The sequence below is a fragment of the Phyllostomus hastatus genome, unplaced genomic scaffold (assembly GCF_019186645.2).
Source record: "Phyllostomus hastatus isolate PE091 unplaced genomic scaffold, TTU_PhHast_1.1 phas_scaffold_555, whole genome shotgun sequence".
In the NCBI taxonomy this organism is placed as follows: domain Eukaryota; kingdom Metazoa; phylum Chordata; class Mammalia; order Chiroptera; family Phyllostomidae; genus Phyllostomus; species Phyllostomus hastatus.
This window is the reverse complement of record NW_025334036.1, coordinates 2,419,472-2,445,048: the sequence shown is the minus strand read 5'-3', so window position 1 is coordinate 2,445,048 and position 25,577 is coordinate 2,419,472. Positions and strand designations below refer to the sequence as shown.

Sequence of the window (25,577 nt, the reverse complement as noted above, 5' to 3'; positions counted from 1 at the left end):
CCACTTGGGTCACGTCCCCAGCCAGGTGGGGGCTCTGGGCCCCACATCCAGATGGAGTCGGCATGTTCCGAACCTCGCACCTGTTTGGGGAATTCCCCACGTCATGACTCCTCCTTCAAGGGCCCACACGGGGATCCGTGGGGACTGTGGCCGTGGAAGAGGCTCATGGGAAGGACCAGGGCCCTTCGTCTCTGCCCAGGTGTCCCTTCCCCAGAGACGCCTGGTGACGTGGGGACGGTCATCTGGGGCAGGGGTCCAGCTGGAGTCACGTCCGGGAGGCGTGCACGGCCCCCCTGGGAGTCAGCAGCGGTCATTCCCAGGGGTCAACCACGGACCCCTCAAACGGTCCCCCAGCCCCTTAGAGCCTAGGAGAAAGGAGGGGAGAGCCGGCATCTAGGGAGAAGACGTTTATTGAGAAGGTGCTACAGAAACAGCTACAGAAAGCGGGGGGGGGGGGGATGGGGACTAGGGAGCAGCTGCCGCGCCCCTCCGCACACTGGGTCACTGAGGGGCCCACGGGGAGGGCTGGGGGGGGTGGCAGGAATCTGTTAATGACCAGAGGGGGCAGGGGCCCTGAACACCCTCTGGCCCCAGGAACCTCACACCAGAGAGGGGGAGGGAGTGGGGGTGGGGGGGCGGATGCCGACAGCCCAAGTGTCCCGCGGGACAGCCGGGGGCGTCGGGGAGGCCGGGACCCCCGGCGTCACTGGGTGAGAGCCTGCACCACGTCCTTCACCAGCATGGTGCCGATCACCATCTTCTCGCTGTTGACGGTCAGCTGGGCCGGTCCCGGGGGCCGCGCGACCAGGGTCAGCAGGACCAGGCTCCCGCTGGTCAGCGTCCTCCCTGCGAACCTGAGGTGGGGCGGGGAGGGGAGAGGGAGGGGTTAACCCCGGGGGATGGCGCCCCCACTCCCCACCAGGCCCAGCCGCCTCTCTCTGCCTGGGCGGCGGCCCCGTACCTGTACTCGTCAGACGTCCCGCAAGGGACGCGGCCCAGGTTGGCAGTGGCGGTCACTTTCTGCACCACAGCGTGGTCACTGCGGCAGGCGTCCGGCAGCGCGAGCTTCTCGGTGATCTCGTTCATGCCCGTCAGCTTTCCTGGGGGCAGAGGTCGTGATGGGGGCAGAGGCTGCGGGGGCTCGCCCCGGGCTGCCCACCCACCGAGCTCCCTCGCCCGTCCTCAGGCTGGGCCGGCCTGAGTCCGCTCAGTGGTCCTGGGAAGGGGGACCTCCCAGCCCACCCGGGGCTCCGTCCGTGTTGCGGACCCCAGACGGACTTGGCATTGCCCCACCGCCGGACATCTGGGCCCCCGCCCCTCAGGAGCACCCAGTCCCTTCGTAGAGGTTCCCTCCAGCCTGGACCCCACACCCTCTGGCCTTCCCTGGCCGGCTCCCCAGCCGAGTTCCCGTCCCCTCGGGCTCCTGAGGCGGAGTCCTCACGGGGGACTGGCCCTCGCAGGGGGACCCCTGCCTTCACCTGGGGCAGCAGCCAAGGTGCTGGACCCACGGGAAGGCCCCCTGGGCAGGCCGGCCTCTCCCCCCCCTCCACTCCCACGCCCTCTCGGCCAGCGTGGGCTCCTTGTCCTCCGCCGCCTCTCCAGCCCCTCCCCCGCCCCTCCTTTCCTCACTAGTCGGGTTTTCTCGCCGGTGCCTTCCGCCTCTCCATGTCCAAGGCTCTTTGCTCCTAAGAAGTCCTCCCCAGAAGCCAGATTCCTGCCATGCCAAGGCCGTGCCTCCCTCCCCTTCCTCGGCCAGAGCCCCTCCTGGAGGACCCCACTTCCTCGGCGGGCCCCTTCAGCCCCCCCACCAGGCCTGCCCGGCCGGCCTCTGCCCCCTTCTGCACCGACCTACCTACCGGCCTGCAGACCCCTCCCCCGGGCCTGGTTCTCCCTGCACCCACTCCTTTGCTCCTTCTCCTACCCCACCCCCGCCCGGAAGAATGTGAGTTTTCCTCCTTGGGGAAGGCCCTTGGCTCTCTCACCTTCCCCCCCCCCCCCCTCCCCTCCCAGGTGAGCTCACCGACACTCACAGCTTCAGTGGTCACTTCTGGGTTCGCGACTCCGGCCCGGAAGTGCTTCCTGGGCGCACACCCGCCTTTCCCCCCGAACTTCCCAAAGGCGCCGCAGAATCCACGGCAGAATGGGCTCGCCCAAAGCCAGCCGTGGCCCTCCCTCCTCCCTCGCCCACACCCACTCTCGCCTCCCAGATCAGCGGTTTGGCCAGGTGCAGCCTGCAGGCCAAATCCAGACAACCCCTGGGGGCCCCAAACGGTGCCTGCAGGGCAGGCCGCCCGGCCCACAGAGCCTGCGTGCTGGCTTTCCCGCACGTTACAGGAAACGCGCGCCGACCCCCGTCTGGGCGAGGGGTGCTGCCAGTCTCCTTACCACCCAAGCCCGGATTCTAGAACAGCTTCCACACCTCCCTCCCTGCCCTTCTCGGGAAAGGCCTGTGACTTCCCTCCTCCCAGCCCCGCCCCCTCCCCAGCCCTCCCCTCCCTTCCTCACCATCTCCCATCAGGTCTGCTGCAACCACAACGGCCTTACAGCTGGGCACAGAATCTGGTCCAGGCTCGCACACCCAGTGCGTGCAGGGTCAGAACCTGAGCCAGCGCTCTGGGGCCCATCCCCCGTTTCTCCAGCTGAGGGCGGCCTCGGGCCTCCGCCTGGCCCCTCCCCCACCCAGTCCCCTCCCAGGACTCCGGAATCCGCCCGGCTTAGCTCTCCAAGGAGGGCGTGGGATCCACCAACCTCTGCGACCCCTTCCAGCCGCGCACAACTCTGGGGCCCAAACCCTTCAGCACGGCATTCAAGGCACCCAGAAATCAGACCAACTCGATCTCCAGCTTCGTGCTTACCGCTCCCCTGTCCTGGGGACTCCACGCCCCAAACCACACTGCACCCCCTTTTCTTCCTGAAAACTCTTCTCCAGCCCTCACTGGCGATGTTTCCCCGGCTGGGATGCGGGCCCAGAACTCTCGGCCGGCCGGGCTGACACTCCCCCGAGCCTCCCTGACGGGTCCCGGCCTCTGCGAAGGCGCAGACTGCGAGGCCTCGGGGTCTGGAGGAGCTGAGGGTCCTCGGGCGAGGCTGGGCGCTGCAGCTCGCCGGGCCCCCGTGCGCGGTGCTGAGACGCACCCGTCCACCCTCGGGGAGCACTCACCCTGCTCCTTCTTGAACTCATTCTCACTCATGAACACGGGGGCCATCAGCTCCCCGACAGGCGGCTGGATGGAGACGTAGAACTGTCGGGTCTGGGTGCTGGGGTGGAGGGCAGAAGACGGAGGCAGGCGGTGAGGCCCGCATCCTCCCCGCGCCTCCCACTTTGGGGGCGGGGCTTGCAGGCGGCCGGAGACTGAGGCAAGACCTGAGCACTGCGTGCGGGCGGCTTCCAGACCCTCCACGGCACCGTGCTCCTCCCCCCTCCCCCCACCGCCACCACCCTCCGGTTCCAGGGTTCCAGGTCACTGTGACCCCACCTCCCCCAGCCCACCCTCCCACCCACCACGAGACGGACACACACCACAGCTGGAAGTTGGCTGCCTGGGTCGAGTCGCAGAAATTAATGCCCATGACGGCAGTGGCAGACTCTCCGGGGGCCAGGGACTCTGCAGAGGGCGGTTGGGGGGGGTGGTGGAGGGGAGAGACACCGTCACCTGGCAGGCCAGGCCTGAATCCCAGGCCCAGCTCCCCTCCGCCGCCAGACCTGACCCCACCACTCCGAGCTTCCTGGGCCCTGGAGACTGTTCCTGGTTTTCCGCTCAAATCTGAACACCCTCCCAGCCACCCTCAAATGACCATTGAAGTCAGTGTTGAAACAGCCACGCCTCCAGCGCCCCCTGCCCTGGGTTGGCACTCGCTCCTTGGCAGGTGTGGTCTGCCCCCCAGGGCAGGGGCCGTGCTAGGTGCCCTCTCTGGGGCACTCCCCCTGGCCTGGCACGGAGGGAACTCGGCAGCCACAGAAGGACTGACTGGCCCTGCCCGGGGCCGCACCGATCTCAGGAAATTCCTGGATGCTGATGCCAGCCGGCAGTTTGGGGGTGCCCACGTGCAGGCCCTTGACGGGCGTCTCAGAGCTGTTGGAGAAGTGGATGAGCAGAGACACCATGTGGGGGTCCCCGGGGAAGGGCTGGCGGCTGAAGGCATAGTCCACGGCCAGCCCCTCGCCCGCCACGCGGTGCAGGAGCTCCTGCCTCCCCACGCTCGAGGCCGGGCTCAGCAGCTGGGGGAGAAGACGGGGGAGGGGGGGTGCGAAAATGAGCAACAGGCAGCCCACCCGGGCCCTGTCCCCACCTGGGGGGGAGGTCATCCGGCAACGGGGACCCCAGGCGTCCCCCGCCACCACACCCGAGGCCCAGCTCCGCGCCACAGGACGCAGCCCCGCCTGTCCCGTCCCCCTCACCGAGGGCACCAGCGGCGAGTCTGTGAGGGTCAGGCCCTCCAGGTCCGCAGCCAGGCTGGTGGACACGGCCGCGGGCGGAGACACGGGCTGGACGCTCGGCGGGGCGACTGTGGGGCAGACGAGGAAGACTGCGGGTGGGGAGAGGCCGCGTGGCACAGGCCTGAACTGGGCGGGGCTCGAGGAGCAGACCGTTCAGCACCACGGACAGCGGGCCCCGGGCAACCTGGAGGCTCTCAGTGGCGACCCACCCTTGACCCCAGCCCCACACCCCGTGCCCTCTCAGGTGCCCTCTCAGGTCGGAGGACGGGTTCCCTCTGCTCCCCGCACCCCCAGCCCCGAGGCACCCAATCCAGCGCGCCCACAGGACCTTCCTAAGTCACTGCCCGGGCTCCCCCCACCATGACCCCGGGGGCCCAGACTCACAGTCCTCTAGGTCCAGCAGGGAGACCTCCTGGGCTGCGGGGGCACTTCTGCTGCTGGGGGGCTGGGGAGAGAACGGAAGTGGGTGTGGCAGGAAGCGCCGGTGCAGCCACCTCGGTGAGCTCTGGCCGGCGGGAGGGCCCTGGCCCTGCGCCCCAGCCGCCCCCTCCGGGCCCAGGACTCTCACCGTCTTCTTCCGCCAGGACGCCGGTTCCGCCTGCTCCTCCTCCGTCTCCGACGACCCCTCAGACTCCGAGGAGCCGCTGCTGGAGCCGCTGCCCTCCTCCTCCGAGGACGAGCCCTCCCCCTGTCCCTTTGTCTGCGCCTTCTTCCTCTTCTTCGTCTTGCTCTTCTCCCCTTCCTCCTCGCTCTGCTCACTGCAGGGCAGGGGGCAAATGGCACTCAGGCTCGGACTGGGCTCCCCCTCCTTGCCTCACAGGAGAGCGGGGACACCTTGAAAAGCGGGGGTGAGGGTGGGGAGCCCGGGCCCGCGGAGTCCTGCACCAGCGCCGGCCCCCCATGCTTCTCCATGCTGCAAACTTCAGAGCCCCAGCGCGGGAGCTCTCCCCCTCCCCCGCCCCCCCTTCCCCAGGGAGACCTCCAGCCCCGCCCCTTACCTCTCACTGCTCCTCCCCTTCTCCTCCTCCTCCCGGTCTTCCTCCTCGGACTCGCTGCTGGACTCCCCGGAGCCGCTCTCGCTGCTGCTCTTGCTGTCCGATTCGCTCTCGGACTCGGGGTCTGCGGAGGGCAGTGTCAGGCGCCCCTGCCTGTGTGCGGGCCCCTGGGTCCCCAGCAGGTGCCCTGGGCTCCCAGCGTCAGACTGGGCGCTGAAGCTGCAACCCCTCTCCCCCCAGCCTGCCCCTGGTCCCAGGAGCCGCCGGACCACCTGCGATGCAGATGGGGCCACCTGGATAGAGACCTGCGTGTGCACGCACACACCTGGGGCCAGAGCCCCTCCGGTGAGCAAGTGCACATGCAGGCACACAGCAGGTGCACGCCCCTCGGGTACACGACCACGTCACTCACTCACACACACACACACACACACGGCACACGCGTGGGGAGCAGCCCGGGGCCCGGCCCTCCATCTCCTCACCGCTGTCTGCGGACTCCGTGGGGCCCGACTCCCCCTCAGAGTCCGAGTAGAAGGGCTTCTCCTTCTCCTTCCTCTTCTCCCGGTTGGAGCACTTGGTCCACTCCGGCACCTGGAGACGGGAGTGGGGGCAGGGCTGCTAAGTCGTGGCTGGGGAGGGGGCATCTCATCCTTCACCCCCACTCTTCTGGGGCCCGACCTGGCCCTGCCCCGGGGGGCACAGCTGGGGGGGGGCAGGGGGCCCTGCGGGACCAAGGGAGACGCAGAGGGGAGGGAAGGCTCAGGTGGGAACACACGGAGGGGGGACCGGAGAGAAAGCACTGCCCGCGAGCGGAGGGCACACGGCACACGGCACACGGAGGTGTGGGGGACCTCGGTGTATTCGCCCAACAGGCCCACGTGGGTCTCGATAAGGGAGAGATCTTCTTCCTGCATGTGGGGAGCGTGTCAGGGGGGCCGGGCCGGCACTGGAGACACGGGGTGGGGGGGGCTCCCTGCTGTCTGTCTCTCCCCCTGCATGGCTCAACCCTCCACCCCTGCTGACCTCCACATTGCGCACGGATGGGTCCGGGGCTTCCTCTGGCCAGTCCGGGAGCTCCTGGTAGCCCGTGGCCTTGGCATTGAGCAGGTGGGACAGCGAGCCCAGCTGGAAGTGGTCCCGGTCTGCGGACAAGGTGAGAGGTCGTGCAGGGTGGCAGTGAGGTGCTGCCCGGGGAGCTGTTTCCTGGGGGCTGTGGCGATTCCGGCAGGGACGCCCTGGCTGGGTGGGTGGAGGGGGTGGGCGTGCCCTCAGGGGCTCTTCCAACCCAGCCGCACCCTCGGGTCCGTACGCCGGAAGGAAAGCATGTCCGGCCTGACCCTCACAGGGCTGGGGGGTGGGGGCGGGTGGGATGGCAGAGGAGGGCCGGAGGGGACTCTGGCCCCACGGGTGCTGCTGGCCACTCTGCCCGGCCTGCCTGCTGCGGGGGGCGGTGGAAGCTTGGGGTGGCGTCTCTTCCAGGCGGTGGGAGCATGTGATCCTGCTCACCGGGCCGGGCAGGGGGCCGAGGGGTGAGCTGCCCCCATGGCCATGGGAGGACGTCAGACCCAGAGGGGGCGGCACAGAGACTTTCGAGTAGGGTCGGTGTTGGCAGGAGAAAGAGCTGGTTTCCCTCCTTCCCAGATTTCCAAATCCCGCCCCCTGACCTCAGACAGAGGTGCAGAGGAGAGAGAAAAAGCAAAAGATAACAGGACGACCAGCAAGCTCTATGAAGAGAGCTCCGTCCCAGGTGGGTTCCTGGGTCCCAAGAGTCGTGTGAGGACCCTCCTCGCCCACCCCTCTCAGAGCCCTTGTCCCGGAGGCGAGCTCAGACAGAGGCCAGGATGAGGGCCTGGGCCCCGGGGGTGACCCCCAGGGGCAGCCCGGAGTGCGGCCGCTGCCTCGTCAGGGCCCTCGCCCACACGCACCTCTCCCTGGGTGGTGGTGGTTACTTCCTGCCTTCCCGGCCCTTGTACTTAGAGTCCCGATACCGAGACCCGGTGGGCGACGGCCCACCCACTGGAGGGCTGGGACCGGGCCTCGAGGAAGCTGGTGGGGGCTGTGGGTGGGCAGAGTCACCGTGGGTGCTGCAGGGATGGGCACAGGGGACTGGCCTTTCTCTAGAAGTCCTGCCCGCAGAGCCTGTGCCCGGCTGAGACAGAGGCCTCGGGGGAAGCTCCGGGGCCAGGCCCCCACCTTTGAAGGACGACTCCAGGACGGGGGCTGGCTTGGGCGCCAGGAAGAGCTTCTTGGCGTGGCGGCTGAGGGCCCCGCCCTGCTCCGAGGGGACGATGAGCTGCCGGGTGAAGCGAGCGCGGTCGCGGATGTCGTAGTTCTGGTCGTACTTGGCCAGGCTCAGCACGTACTGGGTCAGCAGCTTGGTCTGGGGGACGAGGGGGCGGCAGCAGTGGTCAGGGAGTGGGGACACGGGGGGCGGTGTCAGACCCGGGCTCTGAGCCAACGCGGACGCCCTCACACAGAGCTGCCCTCCCGTCTTAGACCGGCTGCACCCACCCCTGTCCCTCCCCCATCCCTGACTCTGGACCCCAACTTTTTAAAAATAATTTTTTAAAGAGTTTTTATTTTTAGAGAGATGGGAAGGGGGAGAGAGAGAGAGAGAGAGAGAGAGAGAGAGAGGGCGAGAAACATCAATGTGTGGTTAACTCATGCACTCCTTACTGGGGACCTGGCCTGCAACCCAGGCCTGTGCCCTGACTGGGAGTCGAACTGGTGACCCTTTGGTTCGCAGGCCAGAACTCAGTCCACTGAGCCACACCAGCCAGGGCCTGGCCCCCAGTTTCTGACAGCTGCCCGGGGTCCGCAAAAGAGGCTGTCCTTTCGCGCTCTCCCCCTCTTGGCCTTGGACTCCAACACCATCCTGGGGCCCAGCACTTGGCTCAGCCCCGAGCCTATCGGACCCCCCACCTGCACAGCTCCCCACCCACACTGCCTCCTCTTCCCATCTGTGTTCACAGGGGCTGCCTCTCGCCTGTTCCCGGCTCCACCCACCCAGAGCACAGGAGGCACGCAGACATTTGTCCGAAGACTGAATGCTCCCCAGGGCACTCGCTCGCCTTCCCTTCTCCGATCTCCTCCTCCTACGGTCCCAACACCCACAGACCCAGGGCCCCTTTGCGTCCACATGAACTGCTGTCCTTTCCTGCTCCTGACTGTTGTCCCAGCACAGCAGGGCTCCACTGCCCAGCCTGTCCCGGGGCCCACTGCAGCCCCCGGATCAGAGGGGCCACCGGAGAAGCGCAGCGCCACCACCGGAAGGCCCCCATGGGAAGCCAAGAGTCCAGCGTCCAGCCCCTCAGGTCCCGGGGCCCCCAGAGGAACCGCGGGCGCTGGGGGAACACCGGCTACCAGGACAGACCAGCCACCTGCCTCGAACTCTCTCTTCAGAAAGCGGTGCCACAGGTCACGGCCCCCCCCCCTCACCCCCGGGAGGCCCTTGGGGCACTGCCTGCGCTGCGGCTGGGGACCAGGCATCAGACAGGCACCGCTCAGTCTCTACCTGCTTGGAGTTGGTCAGGTAGAGCTTGGCCGCCAGGTTGATGACCTGCAGCTTGACGATGTCCTCCTCTGCAGTGAAGGACTTGGCCATCTTCCTCAGGACGTCGGGCGCGATCTTGGGCACGTGCTCGCAGTACTCCCCGATGAGCCACAGGATGCTGGCTCGGGCCATGGGCACCTGTGGGTGCGGCAGAGGCGTGAGCAGGGGGACGCCCAGGCGACGGCACCCCTGCCGTCCACGCCGGCCTCCGGGACCATGGGGGCCTCGAGACCCCGTCGGGGGGAGGGTGGTGGGAGACGGGGTAACAGGTGGGCACTTCCTGGGCAGCAGCTCCCCTCTTCCCCGGGGTGCCACTGGCTTGTCCGAGCCCCAAAGTCGGTCGTGACTGAAAACACTGACGTTCCGGACCCACTGCACCCTCGGTGCTTCCCTGCCACGTTACTCTTCCTGGACGCTCAGGGACGCCTCGTCTTAAAGTTCGGACGGGGCAGAGAAACACGGGGTTTGTCGACTGTCTGCTCTTGGCCAGAGCGCCAGAGGAAACACTACAAAGTGGGGAGTCCAGGGAGTGGTCCCCAAAGGGAGCGCGAATCTTGGGCCGCGAGGTCAGGGTGACAGTGTCCCATCTCTCCCCGCCTTCCACCGGAAGACCTTTCCGAGCCAGGGTGGAAGGTGCGAGGTCGACGTCGTTCCTGACAGGGCCTTACAGTCACGGGGCGGACCCGGGGCGGGGAGGGGACACGGGGCGGCCCCTCACCTGGATGTTGTCCGTGAGCTTCGCCAGGTGCTTGATGATCTCCCCGTGCTGCGCCGGCTGCATCTGCAGCAGCTTCTTGATGACGACCACCGACTCTGCCACCACCAGCTCTGCAGGGGCCCCTGGGACCATCAGGTGGCCACGCCCGGGGGGGACAGCCGCCCTGCGACACCCCCAGGCCCCTGGCCCTCCTCCTCCTCCCCCCCTGCACTTCTCCACGGGCCCTCAGAGACGCAGGGGCACTCGGGCGCTACTTGAGGCGGACAGACTGTGTGATGGACACGCATTGCGCCTGCACAGACAGGGGGTGCCCGCCGGTCGTGTGAGGCGGACGTGCAGGCAGACCCCCGGCGGACGTCGGAGCCGGACGCCCCGCCACGCACTGACCGTCGCGGTTGGACAGCAGCTGCACCAGGCCGTTGAGGCAGGTGTCTCGGACCCGGCCTATGCTGGTCGCGCAGCGTCCGATGGCCTGGATCGTGGCCGCCACGAAGTCCTTGTCCATGCTGCGGATGTAGGTCTGTGGGGCACAGCACAGTGACCCCCCGCGCGGGCCGTGACCCCGCTGCGGTGACTCGGCGGGCTCTCGGGTGACCTTCTGGGAAGCGGTCCCCCTCACTCAATGACTCATCACGCCAGAGACGACAGTCTGGGAGGGGAGTGACACCCTCGCCCGCCGCCCAGGGATCCCAGCAAGAGGCACTGGGAGAGGACCTGAGGCATCTGCGTCCCCACATTGGACCCTTCAGCGAAGGTCCGCCTGCAGGACGCCACTTCCTGTGCACAAGGCAGCTCCCCTGCGCCCCCTCCAGATGGGAGCCGCCCCTGGCCCGTACCTGGAATTCCCGCAGGACCGTGGGGATGTTGGTCTCATTGGCCAGGTTGGTCAACACCTCCAGCTGCAGGGGGGCAGAGAGTGGGCTTTGCGGGCTCGCTCACCCGCCGTTGCAAACCCACGCCGCACCCCCGCAAACAATCCTCAGGGCAGCCCTGCAGCGCCCTCCCCCCGACGGGCGCGGAAACTGACAGGTCTCAAAACTCATTCAAAATGCAGAGGGACCATCTCCTCTCCTCTGTGGTGGGATCGCCGACAGCCCCGGAAACAGGCAGGCCCCCCAGTGGCCACTCTGGGTATCTGAGTGGGTCTGAGTGGGGTGGGGGGCGGGGGTATGGGGCAGAGAGACCCCGCCACTCTGTCCGCGTCTCACCTTCAGGACCTTGATCTGGGTGGGGTCCGTGGACCTGATGTAGAAGCTCTTCAGGTAGGGCTCGAACATGCCCTGGCGGAGAGAGGCAGCCCAGGGAGTCCCACCAGGCCTCTCTCCCAGAGCGCCCCCTGCCCCCGGACCTGCGCCCAGCACCCCCGCGCCACCGCACTGCGCTCCAGTCTCAAATCTCTCCCCTCCTCCCTCCTAGATATGACCGGGTCTTTCTCCACCGGACTTTCCTCCGAGTGGCCCTCAGGACCCTGCACTTGGGGTCTCCCCTCCGCCACTCCACACCAACAAGGCACTCCCCCTCACCCCCACCGGTCCTTCCTCGGTGTCCCTAGCACCACAGAAGCCACCCCTGGGACCGGGAGCGCAGGCCTTGTGCGCTTGCTCACCCGGCGCTTGATGGACATGGTGGCCACGTTCTGGAGCACCACGTACTGCACCTCACTGCAGAGAGGACGGTCGGAGGTTGTACGGCCCCTCGGCAGGGGCAAGGGGCAGCAGGTGGGCGTAAGAAAAGCGGACCAAGTACACGCAGGAGAGGACGGGATGGCGGGCAGGTCACCAGCAGGAGGAAGGCAGAGCTGGGGTCAGCGCGGTGGGCTGGGCTAGTGGGCTAGGATGGGGAGGCGGGGCCTGATGCGCCCAGGGTGCAGGAGAAGCGGGGCGGGGCCAGGGCCGGATGTGGGCGGGGCCAAGACTGGGTGTGGGAGGGGCAGGCACGCACCTGTGGCTGCGCAGCAGGCGCACCAGCGCCTTGGCGATGACGCCCACCTCGGCCTTGGGCGCCAGGTGGAAATACAGCTGCGCCACCGCCATGACCACCGCGGCGCTGCGGCTCTGCAGCAGCGGCTTCGTGTTGCGCAGCAGCAGCCGGTGGTCGGGGTCCATGACGTAGGGCTTCCTGGCCGGCAGCGCCGAGGCGGCCGCCTCCTCCGACCCCGGGCCCTTCGCCTCGTCCTCCTCCGAGCCGTAGAAGGCTTTCTCGGGGTTCTCCTCCAGCAGGGACTCCTGTTGGGGAGACGGGCGGGGCAGCGGGTGCCTCCTCTCGGCGTGACCCTCGGGCCGGCTCTGCGGGCGAGGGCGGGGCGGGGCGGGGCGGGCGCACTCACATTCTGGGTGGGGCTCAGGAACTGGGTGCGGGCGTAGCGGGTGAGCATGCTGATGATGACCACCTGGCCCCACTCCTCCACGTCGATGAGCAGGTTGCAGAGTTTCCGGTAGTTCTTGTGGATCAGGTCGATGCGCTCCGGGCACACCTCCTCGAAGGCCATCACCACGCTGCCCGCCACCAGCTGGGCGCCGGACAGAGGCGAGAGAGGGTCAACGGAAGGGCCTCCCCACTGCCCACCCTGTGCGCCCCTGTACCTACCGTGGTCTTGTCAGCCAGAAGCTTCTCAATGACCTCTATGAGCTGGTCCTTCTGGTCAGGATCCAAACTGGGGGAGAAAGCGTTGAGAGGAACCCGCCACTCCGCGTCTCCAGCCTCCCCAGTGTCCACCCGAGATGCGCCCACCTCCCTGCCCGCAGCCCCATCCATAAAGAGGCGCAGGCCGCCACCTCCAGGGCCCTCCATCTCTGTCCGTTCCCAACACTGGCCTAAAGCTCCCGAAGAGCGGAAAAACCAGGGCAGCCCGCAGGGCCTACGAGGAGCCAGGGCCGGGCGGGGCCGGGCGTGGGCACCGCCCCCCACCCAGGAGGGAAGGGCGGGGCTGGGGCACCTGTAGAGTTTGGGGATGGCGTGCGCGGCCGTTTTCCGCACGTAGGGTGACATGTCCGAGGCGGCTTCCTTGATGGCCAGCATCATGATGGGCACGATGATGGGCACGCGGATGCTGGAGAGGACGCGGAGGGCGCTGGCGCGAATCAGCTGGTTGGGGTCCTGAGGGCGGAGGTGGCGGCGGCGGGGGGGCCGTGAGAGGCCGCCACGCCTGTGGGACGCGATGTCCCGGGGCCACCGCCAGCTCTTGCTCCCCTGCCTCCTGTCCTGCCCCTGGGTGCACTGCCACCCACCGTTCAGGACCTGATGGGGGCGGGCACTGCTTGAGGTCACCGACTCTTGACCCCGGCTGCAGAAACCTGACACCTGAGCGGGCAGGTGGGGTGATGGGCTGCTTCACTTTCAGAACAACTGACCTTCCTGAAAACCCCGTTTCCTGCGTCCCTCTGTGTTTCTCTCCGAGGTGTCTGCCAGCGAAGGCAAGCGGGTCTCCCTTCCCGGGAGTCCCTCCTTCCGTTCCCCTCCCCCAAGCCCTCTCCCTAGCTGCTCTTCTTTTCTCCCACAGCGTTGCAGGAGGATGGTGCGCAGGCCCCTCCTCTTTGCACCTGTAGCTTCCTGTACACCTGAGAAGGACCCGAGTGCCTCGCGGCCAGGGGATTGCGGCCGAGGCAGCGGCAGATCTCAGAGGATGGTGGGCAGTGGCAGGGCCGCTGGACGCTCAAGACAGACGCGACCCTGACTTTCTAAAAAAGAGCAAGATCCACAGAATGGCGGATGGCGGTGCTGGCGGCCCCCGTCACCATTCCGGAATCGGTTTTCAAGCAGACGGCTCAAAAGCAATGATTGAAAAAGCGGGAGTCTGTCTTTTCTTACAGTCAAAGCATATCCCATTGTCCACGAAAACCTACGTAGTTTCCTCTTTTGAAAAGGAGAACATTTTGCCCTGGCTGGTGTGGCTCAGTGGATTGAGCACTGGCCTGTGAACCAAAGGGTCACTGGTTCGATTCCCAGTCAGGGCACACACCTGGGTTGTAGGCCAGATCCCCAGTAGGGGGCGTGTGAGAGGCAACTGCACATTGATGTTTCCCTCCCATTCTTCCCTTTCCCTCTGTCTAAAAAATAAATAAATAAAAAATCTTAAAAAAACAAACAAACATTTTATCTGAAAATTATTATGGATTCGCAGGAAGTTACCCCCCCCACCCGAGTCTGTTTTCCTTTCCGACAGGGTGGCTAGGCTGGTAGGCATGAACACTATGTCCCTTGATCTCTGCAAGGCTTTGTGGGAACCATTTGTGGTGCAGGTCTTTTGTTTCAAGAGCAGGATTCACGTTTATTTCATTGCTGTGTCACCACTGCCCTTTGCACAGGGAAGGTGTTAAGAAATGTTTTTGCTCTAGAATAAGATCCTTTCTAACGAGACAGGGAAATGCCGGCTGCCCGGGCGGTTAGGTAGACACATAACTGTTTAAGCCTGGGGAGGGTTCGTGAACCGGATCAGTGTCGGCCTGGGAACATAATACCCACAGGGCCGTCTGCTGCTCTGGGGCAAGCGGCTTATCAACCTCTTGGAGGCAGACACGCAATCAGGAGGCCAAAAATTAAGATTTAGAAGCGCTCTGTACTCAACCACTGAAAGGAAATGCAGGAGGTTCCCAGAGGGTTCCAGGGACCAGCTGCAAGGAGACAGGGCGCAGGGAGCCTGCTCATCCACTGCAGGTCTGTCTGGGTGGAGCCCCAGCCGCAGTGGCGGGCTGCGGAGAAAGCACACACAGCCCCGGGCCCGGGCCGGGCCTGATAAAGAGAAGGGGAACCCTGGACGGAAATGACTGGTATCCATGTGCAGGCGGGAGAAAGAAACAGGAACACCAACCAAAGGAACATGAGTTCCAGAGGAACACGTGTATCACAGGCTGCCGCTTACAAGCCAGCATCGCACATTGTTAGGGGCGGGTAAACACACAGGAGAGGAATAAATACTCGCACAGCGGCGACACACAGGGGAAGACACGGGGTTGGGGGCGGGCTTTGGCTGCTGGAGGAACATCGTGTTTCCCGTGTTGGGCATATAGATCTTCATTATAGCTGTCTTTTCGTCTTTTGTGGGTCTGAACATTTTGCAAACATTATCACTATGGGGGCTGCAATGCAATACACTAATTTAAAAAAACTATAGTTGTCTTAAAACGGAGCGAATGGCCCGGGAAGGAGAGAGGTCTCCGTCACCGTGAGCGGCGCTCTGCACCGAAGGCCGACGTGGGTGGGAGCCCTTGAGCCACACCTGTCCTCTCCTTTTTTGTAAGTAAACATCTCCCGGAAGCGGGCCACGCCCCCTCGCTGAGGGCTGCCGTCGCACCGCATGGGGGGTGGGGGGGGTGGGGGGGGGGGGGGGGTGGGGGGGGTGGGCGGGGGGAGTGGAGCAGCTGCACGGCGGACTCCCTGCGACCGGCAAAGCCTGGGCAGCTCTCTGGCAGGATCCGCCGGAGCGCCGCCAGCCCCGGGTCTGGAGAAACCACCGGGCTGAGCGGGACTGAACCAGCTCCGGTGTCTAAAAGCCTGGGACGGGCCAGGCTGGAGACACGGCGGGTAAATACAAAACCTCTGTGTGCAAAAATTCCAGCGTGGTTCTTACAAGAGGACTTGCCAATCTGAGATAGGTCCTTTGGTTTCGACTTAAAAAAAAAATAGCCCAGCGCACGCAAGGTGCATAGGCCTGTGCCCGTGCCGCCTGCCCCCCCAGAGAGCCAGGCTGTGTCTCAGGACTGGACTCCTCCCAAGGCCCTCCCCTCGGTGCATCCAGACCCCCCAGCTGCCTCACAGAGTGGCCCCCCAGGACGGGGGACTGGTCCGCGCATCTGAGACAAGGCTGAGCAGAGCGAGAATCTGTTCCAGCTCCAGGGGAACCGCCCACTGTGCTGAACTTACAGGAAATGGCAGGCCCTGTGCTCACCTTGGAACCCAACCTTTAGGGGGTCTTGTTTGTTTTCAGTAAACCTTTGTCCTCTTTACCCAGTCCCAGGCAAAAAGTTTCAAAGTCAGCGCTCCCTACAGACGCCCGACTAGGTAAGCCCACCAGGGCCGCGGCTCTGATTGCTGGGCTGAGGGACCAGGCCAGCAGCGCCTGTCACGGAACTGTCTTATGGAGCTTGACCTGTGTCCGCCAGGCTGTGGGCCTCGGCTCCCTGACCCCAGTGGGGGTAAGGGCCGGTGGGGTCCTATCTGGGGTGGCCATTAACCGGCTTCTTGCTCAGAGGAGGAGAGACACAGTTTCCAGATGCCCACCTCATCCCTCCTCGCACTCACGGGTGGGGAGGGGTCTCAGAGCCCAGGCCTGTCCCTGGGCCCGTGCCTCCCACACAGCACCCACGAGGCCCTGGCCCCAGGGGGCATGCAGGACCACTGACCTTCAGGCCGCGCTGGAAGGTGGAGATGGACAGCAGGGCCAAGTCCTGCTGCTCCTCGGCGTAGCGCACCAGGTACACGTAGACCAGCTTCTTCACCTGGGGGGGGGAGCAGGCTGCCAGCAGGGACCGGCACCCCCACCCCCGTGGCTGTGGCCCCCAGGGACAAGTCCCCCCCATAAGCAAGAGCATCCCCAGTGGACCCGCCGTCTCTCTGCTCCGTGTCTGGTCTGGAGACATGTGGACGGGACCAGGGCGGGCCCCCAGGGGCTGGGCAGTTTGCTCTCACCTCCGCTGACCAGCTTGGGTTTCCTCCTGGGGGAGGCGGGATGCCACCCTCGCCGGGCAGTGCTCACCTCTATGTTCTTACAGGCCACGTTCTTCACCACGGCGGGGAACAGGTCCGAGGCGTTCTTTCCCCGGGCGATCATCTGGGGGTGGGGTCAAGGTTGGGGGAGGAGGGGAAGGGAGAGGGCCAGCACTTAACAGGGGCTGGTCCACTGGGGACCAGGACAGTTTGACCCCGGGCCCCTCCCCGGGGAAGGTGCGTCCCCTCCTGCCCCCGCTCACCGCCACGATCCTCTTCATGGCCTCCAGCTTGAGGGAATCTTTGTTGGTGTCCAGCATCTCCTTCAGGTCGTCGTGCCTGGCGGGAGGCACTAGAGGTCAGCTGAGGGCACGGGGTGGGGGCGGGGCTGTCACGCAGGACCCCCCAGAGGGGCAGGGAGTCAAGTCCCGATCAGGGGACTTGGGGCGCTCCCTCTGTGTGCGTCTGGGTCCTAATCACCTCTTCTTCCAAGGACCCTCCTCATACAGGATTAGGGCCCACCCTAATGCCCGCACTGTAACTTCATCACCTTCTGAAAGGCCCCGCCTGCTAATACAGCCACATTTTGAGTTACCAGGGGCTGGGGCTTCAACACATGAATTTGAGGAGGACATAAACACACAACAGCCGCCAAAAGAGAAATATCTGAGGTATGGTGAGTAAAAGTGTGAGGTAAGTGTACAAGGCCCATATTCAGCATTCCCCATCCAGGCTGCTGTGGGCCCCCACCCCACCTGCTCGCCCCGGGCGGGTAGCCCTGAGCCGGGGGCTCCCTGTTCGGTGGTGGTGGGACCATGGGCTGGCATTCCTGGGCCACGGGCCCTTGTGCAGCGACTGAGCTGCCCACCCATACTCAGAGGTCCTGGGGTCGGCGGCCAAAGAGGTGAATCCGCCCCAGGGAGACTGTGTCCACACACAGCTGGCCGAGCTGTGGGACAACTGGCCCACTCCACTGTGGCCAAGACAGTTCCAAAATGTGGGGAGCTGGGCAGGGGGCGGGGCTGTACACTCGAGAATCTCCCACGCGGCACCCCGATAACCCGCAGCTTTTGCCCAGGCGCGAGAGCCCAGCCCGGACAACCACCGGCAACGGCAGACAGTCCGAAGCAAGCGAGTTGTGCAAAGTCAGCCACGGGAGTGAACCGTTCAGAAATAGCAGGCAGTCGGGGATTGAGTCACAAAGGGGCCGACGTGACTGCGGCTGAGCGAGTGACGAATGTCAGGCAGAGGAGGACGACCCCCACACCCCGGGTCACAGGGCCGCGCTCTGTGCACAGCAGGTAAAAGCAGGAGCGGCAGACGATCATTCACGTTCCCATGAGTTCCGAGACCGCCTCCTGATGGACAGCAGAGGAGAAAGACGCGCCTCCCAGACACAGAGGCCTCCCTAGCGGTCCGATGAAGGCAGAGGACACCCAGCCGCAGCCCCATTGGCCTAAAGCTCCACGCCGGGAGAGGGACCCCTCCCCCCACGAACCCAGAAGATGCCTCTCCTCTCCCCTGGCCACGCCAGGTGCAGAAGACAACCAACCGCCTTGTCACCCTCCCAAACAGTTACCGGGGGCTGAGCTCAGGACAACGGGGTAAGGACAGGGGCACAGGCCATCAGCTGGGCCCTGGCTGCACTGAGCTGGGTGCCACCTTCTCCGATACACACACGCACCCCAGGGCCTCCACAGATGCCCCACGGTCAGCTCGCACCCCACAGACTCCTGCACACCCCAGCACCCCCACCAAGTGCCGAACCCCCCCCGTACCGCGGACACAGCTGTGTGTGTGTGCCTCCCGGACACGCCTGCGCCCTCGGACACACACGCGGTCCGTACGTGAGCCCCCACACACCCATGACCCCCGCGGAAACACGGGGTCACAGGCACAAACACACCACACGGCCACTCTCCACAGAAACATGCTCTCCACACACAAAACCTCCACACCCTTTTTCCGGACACCTGAGAACCCACGCACGCAGCCCACATGGGCACACACACACCACACACGCATACACGGTTTTGACCAAGTTCAGTCCCTCCAGGCTCATTCGCCACAGGGGCCACTGGCCTCCTATTTGAGGTTCTTGGTGACACATTTAGGCTTCTAAAATTGAAGACCTCCAGCCTCCGGGGTCCTGTGCCCTCCTCTGAGGGGTCAGGTTGGGCGGGGTCCCGGCCTGCCACCCCAGGGTGCCTTCCCCGGGAGCAGGGAAGTCGGTGGTCTGTTTTAACTCTTGGTGCTCTCTCCAAAGCAAAGCTCCTCACACCAGGTGTCCTGGCCACACCCAGATGCCACAGGCCCTTGTCCAATGTGCACACCCCGGGTGCTGGGCAGGCATCCACAGCCCTCCCGCCCGCCCAGCCTGGGGCACCCATGCCCGGCCCCTGAAGGCTCTGGGCCTAGGGCCGAGGACGGGGGCGGGGGGGGAGCCACTGGGTGTTCGGCATAGGCAGGACCGAGACCACCCAGGGCCCTCATCCGCTCCCAGGAGCCTGCTCCCCAGAGGGAGAGGAGGCAGGAGTGGCCTGGCAACGCCCCGGGGTCAGGAAACCTGACTCCAGCAGTCGGATCCCCTTACACGCACCCACTGACCTGACCCCGAGCCTGGCCTGCGGGGCGCCTGGGGGGCTGGCTGGGGCCAGCCGGGGGGTAACGCATGGCTTTTGAGGGTCCCGCTCCCCCCCCCCTCCCTGCACACGTTCAGATTCACACGCCCGGAGAGGCTGGCCGAACCCTGCCTGAGTTTTGTCCCGTCCCCAAACCTGCCCCAGAGCCCACTCCAGCCAGAGCCTGGGGCAGGGGAGAGATCGGGGTGGGACCAAAGCCCTGTACACTTCTCGGTGCTCCTCCCCTCAGAGTTCTGGGAGTCGTCACCTGCCACGCCCACTCCTACTCAGTCCCCGTCCTGTGCCCCCCCCACCCTGAGCCGGCCCACCAGGCCCCTAAATGCCAGCCCCGTCCTCTGAGGGGCAGGTGGGACTGGAGGGGTCTGGCCTGAGTGGCAGCCGCCCATCCATCTGGGTGGGGGCCCCCTGGGGTGCCTTCCTACCGCAGTGGCTGGCTGGGACTCTGGCCTTGGCCGGGCTCTGGGCAGGGTTCCTCCAGGGACGCCTCGGGGGCCGCGCCTTCCTCGGGGGCCTGCAGCCAGCGCAGCTCCTCAGGCTGCAGGGCCTGGTACCAGGGTGGGGGCCCGCCTTCGGGGGCCAGCACGGGGCTGGCGGCCTCTGGGTCCACCCCGCAGGCGCCTCGCACCCCTTGTTTCGCCACCACCCCCGGGAGCTGCAGGAAGCGCTGCATCGGGCACCGGGTCCCACTCGGGGATGGGACCCAGCGGACCGGCACCCCGGGGAGGCCTGGCACTGTCACCGGAGGGCCCACCCCCGAAACTCAGAAACCGGACCCTGGCGGCGAGGGAGGCTCCGGTTTCCTCTTCAGCGCCCAGAGACGAGGGCCCAGGAGGGAGGAGACCGGGCACTGAGCCAACCCTCAATCTCTGAGCCGGAGACCAGGGGGTCCGGGGAGCTGAGCCGGGCAGAGGGGAGGGGTGCCCTCCACGCCTCCACCCTGCCAGGCTGCCCTTCAGAGACGCTGCACATTCCTCACTCTGACCCCACCCTGCTGCCGCCTCCTCCTCGCCGGCCTTCCTCCCTGCCCAGCCTTGGCCCCCAGGCCGACCCTCCACCTGCGCTGGCTCGCTCCCTCCCACATCCTGGGCCCTCTGGGCCTCACTGCCGCCACCCTGCCGGCAGGGTTGGCTTTATTCAGTGTATTTCAGATCCCCTCCACCCCCTCAAGCTCCTGCCCTCAGTCTTGCCCTGGATGAAACCCCTCACAGCTCCCAAACATCCGTGCTCTCCTGGCCTCCTGCCCCCGGGCAGGGCTGGTGCTCCCCAGAGGCCGGGCTGGTGCTCCCACCCAGCTCTGCGAGCCCCCTCCCCATCGCTCAGGGAACTGTGCCTCCTTCCGTCCCCTCCAGCCTCCCCTCCCGACGGACTGCCCCTTCCCACCCGCAGCTCGACTTGCTCCAGGCGCTCCCATCCTCATAAACAGACAAAAGTAACAAGAACAACGAGACAGATAAAGCTCCTTGGACCTGTGCTCTCCGCCAGCAACCCTTTCCTGCTCTTCCCTTCACAGTCCGGCTCCCTGCAGGCGAAATTCCCGTTCACCGTGGCTTCCTCACTCAGCCCCTCCTCACGCGTCTGTTCGCCTTCGGCTGGTTCTAGGTGCCAACTAGAGTCTAAGGCCGAGGGGCCGTGGTGTCTGCGCCTTACATGCTCCAGGCCCAAACACGCGTGACCAGACGGTCTGATAACCCAGCTGTGGCGCAACATCCACAATGGCTGAATCTACTGAGAAGTGTACGTGTGACTGCTGCTCATTCAGCTTTTCTGTAAGTGTAAAATGTCCATGATGGGACACGGTGGCGGGGGGTGGGGGGGGAGTAACCCAGCTCTTCCCCTGACCTTGCTGGTCTCCCAGGACAGGAGGTGGGGCGTGGGGCCGGGAAGGGTTGATCTGCGCTTTGTCAAACCGACAATTTCTCTCCTGGTTTGAGTTGACCTCCGCGGGCACTGACATTGCTGATCACTTCCTTCTGGAACCCAGGAAGCCACGTTGCATTTTCCTCCTGCTTTCTGGTTTGCTTCCTGGGACCTGGAGACACGTTGCCCCTGCTCTCTGACCGCCCCCGAGAGCGGTGTCTTCAGGGTTCCCTGCCTGAACTCACGCACCCTCCTCCCGGGGCCAGACTTCGCCGCCTTCTGTGGCGCTCTCTCTCTCTCTCTCTCTCACACACACACACACACCCCCCTCCTGCAACCCAAACCCTAACGTCCAGCTACCAGCTAACCTGAATGTCCTGCGTCTACAGTCTCAGCAGGGCCAGAGCTGGGCTCCACGCCGATTTCCACAAACTTGCTTCTCACGGCTTTGCTTCCAGTCCCACAGAGCAGCTCCGCCTCCTGTGCAGCTGCAGTGACTGGTACCTGCACACCGTTCTTCTCTCTGGCCAGCCCCTCCCCCCCCCTTCCCCAGTGAACTGCGGTGCCTGCAGCCTCTGCCCTCTTCGAGAGCTCTCCAGCCCTCGGCCTGCAGCCCCTGTTCTACTCCATCGCTGTGTCCTCCCCCCAACTTCAACCTCCCCACCGGTCTCTCGCTCAGTCCAACACGCCTTCCCATCTCTGCCCTCCAGTCCGGGCTGGACCCCTCCAAAACGCAAAGCTGGCCTCGGTGGCCCCCCCCACAACCTTGGCATTGCCCCGCCCTCGTCCCCGGTCACTGCAGCGCTTTGCACTGTGGTTCTGGCCACGCTGCACCTGCACCTACGAAGCCTGTGACCTGGCTCTCCTTGTCCCCCTGGAACAGCCCTCGCCGCCCCTCTCCAGGGCCGGGAGCCGGCTCCTCTCACCCTCCCCGCTGCCCCCGCTGTCCCCACCGCCCCGAACTGTCACCAACACATCCTTCCTCTGCGCTCCTCTCTGGAGCAGCTTGAGGGCAAGCCTTGTCTCCGGTCCACGGCTCTGTTCACACTGCCTAGGACGAGACTGCACACAGTAGGCCCTGAAATATGCTAGTTTCGCAATTTGCAAATAAATGAGAACGGAGGAATAGGGCTGAGGCAGGAGGGGTTGAACTCCAGCAGCAACGCACCAGAGGGGAGCCAGGAACCAGAGCTGGGGGGCCAGAGGGAGGGAAAACGGACTCGTGGGAGGAGCCAGGCCTGGAGGCTCGGAGCCTACACCCGCGGGCGGGCGATCTCCTCGCCAACGCTGACCCCTCCCCTTGCTCCTTAGGAATCAGTTCGCCAGGTGGGGACGAGACGGGGAACCAGCCCTCCAAACGACACACAGAGGAAAACCCCTAGGGCGGGAGGGTCCATCCTCCTGGAACGGAGGGGGCTGGCCCATCCCCCACAACCTCCACCCCCTTCCAGGGCCCCAGGCCCGCCCCTGGGTGGGGAGCTGGTAGGGGGACCGGGCCAAGGCAGATAGGGGCTGCGGGTTGGTGGCTGGGGCGGGGCCTGGCAGGCGGGCCGGGCGCTGTCCATGGTGCCAGCGCGCGCCTGCGAGGCCCGGCGCGGGCGCAGGCGCAGGACTCGGAGTCCCCAGCCCCCGGCCCACCCTTCGGTAGGCTGCCTCACCGCTTGTAGTCGGAGGAGAAGATGCCGCCGCTGGCCGGGTCGTGGCCATACTCGGGCTCCCCGGGGCCCGCGGAGCCACCCTTGTCCTCACTGTAGGCGGGGGCGGCCGACATGGGGAGGCGGAGGAGGGGAGCGTGGTGGGCAGGCGGGGTCGGCGGCGCTGCGCGCTGCAGAGGCCGCGGTGTGCCGGGGCGCAGGCGGCGAGCCGAGGTATCAATCCGGGCCGCGCGGAGAGCCGAGGTTCTTAAAGGCACCGGGGCCCAGTCGCGGGGGGCGTGTCCACAGAAGCTCGGCCCCGCCCTAACCGCGTGCAAATCCCTCCCTCGCGTCGGGACAGTGCCTGCCCCGAGGGGATGCACCTCCAGGTCTGCGGGTGCGTGCGGGCTGCTGAATAGATGGGATAGATGCAGGGGGATGCAGGACGCCTCGCCCGCCCGCTCGCCCACCCCCACCGGGCCTTGGGGACGGCCTCCAGGGCCTGCGCTGATCCCAGACGCAGTGGAAGGAAAGAGGGGGGACTGGAGACAAGACTGCGCCCGAAGGCTGAGGGTCCTGGACCTACCCCAGGCACCAAGGACGCTTCCTCTCCCTGCTCTACAGAATCTGGTTCCTCGGACTCGTCCTGGCTTCTCACCAGGAAGCCAGGGGACCTGGCGGAAGTCAGAAAATTTAAGGAAGGCCTGGGCAAGAGCCCACAGCAGGCCGCGAGCAGAGAGTGGACGGAATCCAGGGGCGGTGAACCCTGATGTCACCTTTGGAAAATAGTTTAATGACCGGTTCTGAAGCCCCCAGGCGCACCGTGGAGGGCCTGAGGCCAGCCTGGTCCAGGGTCAGCTGTGCGGCCACTGGCACCTAGGAGGGAAGGGGAGAGGCTGGGGCGGGGTTGGGCGTGGCCATCTGGAGCCCGCAGCTGGGATCCCAAGGTCCAGGGAACCCCAAGGGAGGACACGGCCTGGGTCTGGGAGGGAAGGGGTGAGCAGGCTGGGGAAGGGGTGGCATCGGGTTGGATGGCAGGGGGTCTCTCATGGGGTCAGGAGAGTCGAGTGTGGAAAGTGGAGGAGCGTGCGAGGCTGAGTCCTGGCCTAGGGCCTGGAACCCCCGGGTCTCCAGGGCCAGCACTGGGGCGGACCAGGACTGCAGCAGTGCCTGCAGCAAGAGTGGGCAGGCCGAAGGAGAGATGTGAGCAGGCGCTGTGTCCTGGGGTGGGCAGAGCGGTTTCCGAGGAGGGCAACAAAGGTGAGTGGGCAGCCCTGGCTTGCTCCTGGGGGCTTTGGCTCTGCCAGAGGCAAGCTGGTCTCCAGTGTGACGCCAGTGGGCCGAGTGGGGGAGAGGGCGTGGGTTCTGCAGCACCGCACTGGTGAGCCGCAGCCGTTAACAGGCCCGGCGGTGGTGAGGGCCTGCGCGGGCACCTGAGCGGGGCTCACCAAGCTAGTGGGCCATGGGCCTATTTGCAGGGGATCCGGCTGGGCCCCAGGCCAAGCAGGTATAGCGCAAAGTGCACACAGTAGCTGCCTGTAGCGTTTTAGGGGTGCAGGTTCTCGCCATGGCGCACTGTAGAGAGTGCCTGCCACGTTTCTCCCCTCCTGACCCCCTCTCTCCCTCTGGCCCCAGGCCAGAGCATCCTCCACTTACTGCTCGGTGCATCTCATCATCCCAGACGGGGAGCAGTGGGCGATTCAGGTGACCGATTCATCCTGGTGCCTGGGACTTTCCAGGTTCCAAAAGAGAAAGCCCCACCCCCTGAGAGCCCAGGGAAACCTGGAGGGTAGGTCATCCTGGGCTCAGGTTGCTGGCTCCCACCTCCCGAGACCTGCCCACGGGGAGGGCCGGCTCACGTGCGGTCCTTTGGCCGTGCCCTTCTGCAGCCCACCAGGTCGGGAGGGACCTTGGCCCCTGCTTCCCTCTCTCCTGGTACCCACTGAGCCAAGCAGCCGTCAGAGCTGTGGAAGGGGGTGAGCTGTCCTGGCCCCCGTGGGGGGCAGCAGGCACCCTGCCTGGGGGGGAAGACAAGACAAGCTGAGGGCTCACAAGTCACCTGGGATGGGAGGCTCATTGAAGGAGGAAAACACCCAGCTGCCACCATCTGGCTGCTGAGGAGTGAGGGTCCAGGCCACCCCCCCCACCCCCTGCCTCTCCCCTCAGGCTGTGCCCTCCGCGGGTGGGACTGAGTGAGGTGCTTGCTGAGCACGGGACGCACCCACGAGCCTGTGCCGCAGGACTGGACGGGGGACCGGCAGACTTAGTCCCGGCTGTGCCGCTTTTCTGTGTTGGACATCAATACGCCCCTTGTCCCCTCTGGGCCTCAACTTCCCCATCTGTGAACTGGGGGCAACACAGGTGAAAGGCTGGGCACCGCGGGGCCACTGAGAGGCACTGAGAGCTCTCTGTCAGCGGGCCAAGGGGGAATGGGGAAGGTCTGTCTGTCTCCGGCTCACTCCTCAGTGTGCAGAGCTGGGCGTCGGGGGAGGAAGGGTGGAGAGAAGGCATCTCTCTCAGCTCAGGGGAGAACAATGGGCCCTCAGAGCCGGCTGCCGCCCCGTGACCCCTGCCCCAGAGCTCGCACGGAACCGCCTAGCGGGAAAGGCCGCGGCGCTCCCTCCCTCGGAAAGTCCCCCGGCGGGGTGGAGGTGACGAGGCCCTCTGGCCGCCATCGGCAGGGCCCCTGCACTGAGAGTCAGGGTCTGGGGGACAAGATGCCCATTCAGGTGGGGATCCAGGTCCCCGTGTGCTGCTCCATCCACGATGATGATGTTTGTTGCCAGGAACTGTGCTACAACTCCACCCAACCCTAACAATGATGTCCTGAAGATACTGTTGTCATCGTTCCCATTCTACAGACGGGGAGACTGAGGCCAGAGGAGGTTGCCAACGTTACAAACTAGTAAGTGGAGGAACCAGGATGCGAGCCCAGGCGGTCTGGCTTCAGGGCCGGTGACCTTAACCACCAAACAGCATGGCCTCTCCCTGCTGCCAGCAACGAGCACCCCCTGCCTTGGGCCCCACCGCCGGGAGGCACTGGCCCCCGCTGTCCTTCCTGACCTGGAGGGACCCTTCCCCTTGGCTTTCAATGAGCC

General features: G+C 65.7%; 1 protein-coding gene across 1 annotated transcript; it reads right to left on the bottom strand.

Moving 5' to 3' along the window:
- Window positions 1-524: 524 nt before the first annotated feature.
- Window positions 525-22,689, bottom strand: AP3B2 (adaptor related protein complex 3 subunit beta 2). Its single transcript, XM_045824950.1, has 26 exons — window positions 22,504-22,689; window positions 16,610-16,685; window positions 16,396-16,470; window positions 16,043-16,138; window positions 12,640-12,800; window positions 12,291-12,357; window positions 12,031-12,213; window positions 11,646-11,929; window positions 11,311-11,365; window positions 10,913-10,984; window positions 10,541-10,603; window positions 10,092-10,224; window positions 9,705-9,814; window positions 8,948-9,124; window positions 7,627-7,813; window positions 6,457-6,575; window positions 5,916-6,024; window positions 5,437-5,557; window positions 5,007-5,196; window positions 4,823-4,883; window positions 4,400-4,506; window positions 3,991-4,219; window positions 3,521-3,605; window positions 3,161-3,258; window positions 962-1,100; window positions 525-854 (listed from the first exon to the last, which is right to left on the bottom strand). Exons 1-26 carry the CDS (start codon window positions 22,614-22,616, stop codon window positions 704-706), a joined length of 3,261 nt encoding a protein of 1,086 aa, XP_045680906.1. The 5' UTR covers window positions 22,617-22,689; the 3' UTR covers window positions 525-703.
- Window positions 22,690-25,577: the final 2,888 nt, after the last annotated feature.